General features: G+C 32.8%; 1 protein-coding gene across 1 annotated transcript; it reads right to left on the reverse strand.

Moving 5' to 3' along the window:
* Positions 1 to 1,758: 1,758 nt before the first annotated feature.
* Positions 1,759 to 4,434, reverse strand: LOC148170602 (vascular endothelial growth factor receptor kdr-like). Its single transcript, XM_088042180.1, has 8 exons — positions 4,398 to 4,434; positions 4,093 to 4,344; positions 3,821 to 4,045; positions 3,608 to 3,749; positions 3,250 to 3,553; positions 2,989 to 3,200; positions 2,833 to 2,938; positions 1,759 to 1,914 (listed from the first exon to the last, which is right to left on the reverse strand). Exons 1-8 carry the CDS (start codon positions 4,432 to 4,434, stop codon positions 1,759 to 1,761), a joined length of 1,434 nt encoding a protein of 477 aa, XP_087898306.1.
* Between the last annotated feature and the right edge of the window lie 1,237 nt (positions 4,435 to 5,671).

The following is a 5,671-nucleotide window of genomic DNA, read 5'->3' on the forward strand; positions in this document are numbered from 1 at the left end:
TTCCCATCTATTTACTGAATTTTTACCTTCATTTATGTCTAGCGGTTGTGTGTTTACAAGCAACTATTACAACAATTGACTCTGAAGACCATAAAATCGGATATTTTTTTAGAAACTATAGCAAAATTAACATTAACATTGCAAACTCAGTTATGGAGTTTCTAACGTATCTAACCAATACAAACAGAAATTATAAAGATAGCTAAGGGCGTGAGTTTTGGAATGTTGTCACATTGGACATAATTAAAGTACTTACATATTCTTTAGGAAGTGTGAATGTGTTTTTACAAGTATTTACTGGCACTACTGGGCCTACCCTATCGCGCTTTGAATTCGGAATTTGCTAATTTTGAGACACCTGTATAATATAATATGATATTTAAATAACTTATTTTGATAATTCAAAAATTTGATGTTTTTATGTTTAAAAACTTTATGTTCTGACAAACCCATGAAGAACACAAACTGCCTTGAAATTCCAGCACATCAGTCTTATGAATCGAGGGCTTAAAAATAACAAATGTATTTTTTTGAAACAGATTTTTTTTTGCCGAAATCGAATTTTATACAGTGTGAACGCGAATAAAGTGCAAAGATTTTAACCCCAATATCAGACAACACAGTTTGACATAATGGCCACGTCACCGTTTCTGAGAAAAAAAAAAGATTAAAGTTTTCTGCAGAATGGCCTGCGTGTCACTGATTAGTGGGGTAGGTCGAGGATCCAATGCCAATGTCACGGAATGGGATGAGTGTTGGGAAGAAAAACGCTAATAAATAAGTGTCAAAAAATGTTTTTATCCGAGTTCCCGTCAGTTTAGCAATAATCGTGGTACAGAAATGTGGGTTTTACAGTGATAAAGTGTTTAAATGCAGATTATTTTGAGTTAGATTTTTTTATTCTTTGCTAATGGTTCCTTCAAAAGTGTTATGACAAACCTAGAGTTATAAAAAGTGTTGTTTTCGTGTGAAACTGAATTTATACGCGTCATAACGTTGTGGATTGTCCAATGGAGGGCATTTGGTCATTATTGGAAATAACTTTTGGTAACTTTATTATTTCGTTTCTAATTAAAATTTCAGTTTGATTCACAAAGCGAATCGGGGAAAGTCACCTTACCACCAATCGATATAAAAATTGGTCCTTTTGAGGGCCCAAGTTATTTCAAACAAATTAATTTTTCGCAACAGACACTTCTGATAATGTTGTTTTTAAACCAGTAATTAAGTGAAAGTTAAAGAAGTATGGTAGATAAGAGCGAACGTAAACGTTTTTTGTTTGAACGGTTTTTGCAGTCTTTGGGAAACAGCGTTTAAATTCTGTTCCATGAGCGTCGAATAACGGGTAATCCAGAGGCGTTTTGTCTCATTCGAATTTCGATTTTCTTTTTGCAGAATTATCTACAGCGGTATGTGATATTGTGGTTAAAATCTTTGCACTTTATTCGGGTTTACCCTGTATGTACTTATTTATTAAAGTCAAAGCAGAATCCTTAAAATTCAGATTCTTTCAAATCCTTGAAATATTACTTTACTTATCCATGAAAAGAGGGTAAAATCCTTAAAAATTGTTGTGTGATGAAGGGGCTCGCCTAGTAGTAGTTTCTTACTTAATTCTTATTTCACTTTTATTTCTCTATTTGTTTTTGTAAAATAGCGTTGCGTTCACTCTCTTCTTTGATCCAAATAAGAAGGTATGAAGCAGCAGATACAGTGGAGTTTCAAATATTTATTACAGAAATGTTATAAACGATATTCTTATTCATTCTCTGACTTCATAACGTTAGCGTAATGACCTGGTGAAGAATAATTCTTATATTCAGGAGCACTAATCATGGAAAGATAGTCTGAATTTTGGTCACTGAATCGTTGAGCATTCATCTTTAAGTAACCAGTATTCATGTCAATATAATGCTGAAGAAAAAATATATCAGTAGACAATTAAAAATATATTGTTAGATCATTATTGTTTGTAATCAAGTCAGCTTTACAAATTACTTTGTATGTCTTTGATTGACTTGCTCAGACAATTGTCAAATCGTTATCAAGTGAAATATGAAACAATGTTGAAGGTGTTTGTTCCATTCTGAGACTTCCGGGATTCTTTTTGACCTTGTCATGCCAGGTGATTCATTTTTTTACGGGACTCTACATTGCCATAGGTTTTAAAGTTTTAGAAAAAAAACGGTGTAATCGAACGAAATTCGAACAGAAAATTGCCAAACACTTTCTCCGAAAATAAATTTTAGTTATAAAAATGTTTTTATTTTCAATAAAAAAGCTATTGAACAAACTTTTTAAGTTTGTTGTTAGATCGCTATTATGAATTTATTGTCGAAAGATAAAGGATTGATTTTCATGACTCGATTAGAAACAATAATGATCACACTATACAGAATGTCCCAGATCTCGTGACCCAGAGAAAACAGGCACATGCAGACAGTGTATATAAAATCAAAATTTTAAAACGAAAAATGTTTAAGGCAAAAGATTATCAACTTAACTCGAAAATACAGTAATCATTATCGCTGATCCGACGATGACCAGAGATATTGCAAGCGGTTTTGTTATAATTGCTTGGACACGCAAAATAGTCCATTTGCTAGGCTAACATTTCGGTCCTGTTGCTTAGGAAATTGAAATGACCTTTTATTTCAGCACAATTTTACCTATGCAAAACTTTTGGGGTTGGCTTTCAGTTTTTGGTTCTTATTTGAATACTATTGAACTTGGACAATTTTGGTTTTTGAATTTGCAGTCTGTATTGATGTCGGCATCTTCCCTTGCTCTCTAAGTCATGAGTTCTGGGCCACCTGTATAAATGCCACCTACTTTAGTAATTGCAGGATCTAGAATTAAACTAATATTTGCAACCAACTGAGAAAAAGATGGCCGTTTTGTTGGTTCACCTTCCCAACAATCCAACATAATTTTATATCTTAAACACAGTTATAAGAACTACATAGCTTTCAAAAAAAGTTATATTACATTTCTTCGTTTGCATATTCTGGCATTTTCATTCTATATCCATTTTCAAGATTTTCACAAAAAGCCTCATTGTATTCCATTCCAGGATAAGGCGTCCGAGCTAAAGAGAAAATTTCCCATAAAACCACACCAAAGGACCACACATCGGATTCTATTGAAAATATCTTGGAAGAAAGGATTTCAATTGCCATCCATTTCACGGGAAGCATCTCCTGAAGCAGAGAGAATCAGGTCAGATGCATTAACACTGCATTTTCTCACATCTCCTTTTTTTTTGTAAAAGTCGTTTCGGTATAAATTTTTTGACAGTCCAAAATCACAAATTTTGACTATATTTCCATCTGTCAAAAGAATGTTTCTAGCAGCAAGATCTCCATGAACAATTTTACGGGATGACAAGTACTCCATTCCTCTGGCGATCTGAAACGACCATAGCAATAAGTCTCTGTTGCAAACCGGTTTACCCATGTCTTGGTGGGGATCTTTTGAGGTGGTCTGTCTTGTTGATCCACAAGCGGGCATTAAAGTAGTGAATGATGGAGTGACGTACGGAAATTCTGAAACACTTTTCAAGAGCTCGGTTTAGAAAAAGTTTTTTCGGTAAATTGTTGGTACGTACGGTGATCCTAATTTATCACTTCCTATTGTAAAATCAATTTGACATGTACCTTTGTTAATTTGATTGATAAAATATTGTCTGTGACGTAAAAGATGATCCCTTAAGTTTCCAAAATGGCAGTATTCCACTATAACGAGCAATTCTCGTGAAAATTGCATTTATCCACACTTATAAAACATTGTCAGTTCCATAAAATTAAAAAAAACAACTTACTTTTAGCTATATTTTTTGTGCATGCTCCCAACAGGTTTACAACATTAACATGCTTCCCCAAATGGATCATAATTTTGAGCTCCGAAACAAGAGCCTTGATATAAGTGTCACCATTATTACGATTTACCATTTTTACCGCGACTGTAGTGTTTTCTTCGTTTTGAACTACACCTTTTGCTTCCCCTTTCATAACAATCCCAAACGCCCCAGATCCTATTTGTTCACCTGAAATCACGTTAGATTAAATAGAAAAAAAAAGTAAAATATTAAACCTAGCTTCAGTTGTTCGATTGGAAATTCATATGTTTTGTCATAAGGCAACAAATCCGCTTGGTCATCAATTGTGAGGTTGGGATTTAAATGCTCTATAGCTCCATTCTCAAAATTTGCTAAACCAATAAGTTTTAATTGATCCAATTCCTTTTGAACCTTTAGAAGATTTTTCATGATTATAATGAAAATTGATATCATTAGGACCAGGAAACCTAATACTGCCACTGCATAATATGTCCATTTGTTTACTTCTGTAAAACGATTTAATAAGAATTAATTTAATTATAATTGCAACAAACGTTACCTCCGAAATTAAAAACCACTTTTATTACTTCTTGCATATTATTTTGTCTTAACCTTCCTTTGCAGTAAAAAGGTTGATCGATGTTGAAATTTCCTAAACTTTTTAGGGTTAGATTTCTTTGGTTGGAAAATATTGTATTTTCTGTTTCGCCTATAAGATTGGTATATGCAAAATTGTTATAAATGTTAAGCTAAAACGAACTACTTCTACTTCTAGTAAAAAGTTGATTTGAAGTTTAATGTCAATTAAATAAATACCGACGCACGGACATGCAAGTACAGGCGATCACGAACGAAAAATTCAAGATCGATTGTAATTGATTTATGTCGAAACACGATTATGGATCGATTGCTCATGTTAAAGGCACCAAATTCAAGACCTTTCAAAAACAGAGATAACATTATTATGGAACACCACATACATGCAAATGATGCGCCGAGTGATCCGTTTAAATAATATAAAATTGTTTTCCAAGAATAATTTTTAATTTTTCTAGTTAAGTAGTTCGGACAAAAATAGAACAAAGCAGAAAAAAATGTTTTAATTTAATCTTAATTGTGTTTAAATTGTGTTTAGATTTTTAACGGATCCTTCGTGTGTTTAGCGAACAGATTTATATCTAGGATGCGAATAATGTGAGAAAAATGAAAATACCTAGGGAGGAAGCAAACATGTACAAATAATTTAACTTCTCATGCCTTAGCAAAGATAATTAGTAAATGATTACCATTTATATCATTTTCTGATGTTTTCCAAGCCCATCTAATCTCATTTGTATACTTATAAGTTGATGCTTTACAAGTCAGATTCACGTCTTTTGACCAATCTGCTTTAATTCTAATAACTCCTTCTTCTTTACTTATAATCGAAAAGGTTCCAGTAACATTCAAGCCACTTGCATCTAAAAAAAACAATCAATAAACTTGGATGTTTATTCTTCAAAAATCTTACTGTCAACTTTTTGGTAAACTTCTGCTGAATCATCCGAAGTTTTGACATAGCATCGTAATTCACCTGACATTGTTGGATCAATTTTAAGAGTTGATGAACATTGTAAAGTTGTTTTTTCCAATAGATTCCCACTTAACTTTAAAGAACTGTTAAAACCAAATTGGTTAATTAATTTTGTAAAATTACCCTTTTGTTTGTACAATCTTCGTTGCGACAAGACATTAAATACCAAGAAATGTTGCACGGAACTAGGGAAAACGAGAGACATTCAACTATGGTGTACTCTTCTCGTAGTTCTTTTATTTGCATTTGAGTTCGTTGCA

Source organism: Gnatocerus cornutus, chromosome 7, assembly GCF_029298725.1.
Source record: "Gnatocerus cornutus isolate USDA-ARS CGAHR chromosome 7, icGnaCorn1.1, whole genome shotgun sequence".
NCBI lineage: Eukaryota > Metazoa > Arthropoda > Insecta > Coleoptera > Tenebrionidae > Gnatocerus > Gnatocerus cornutus.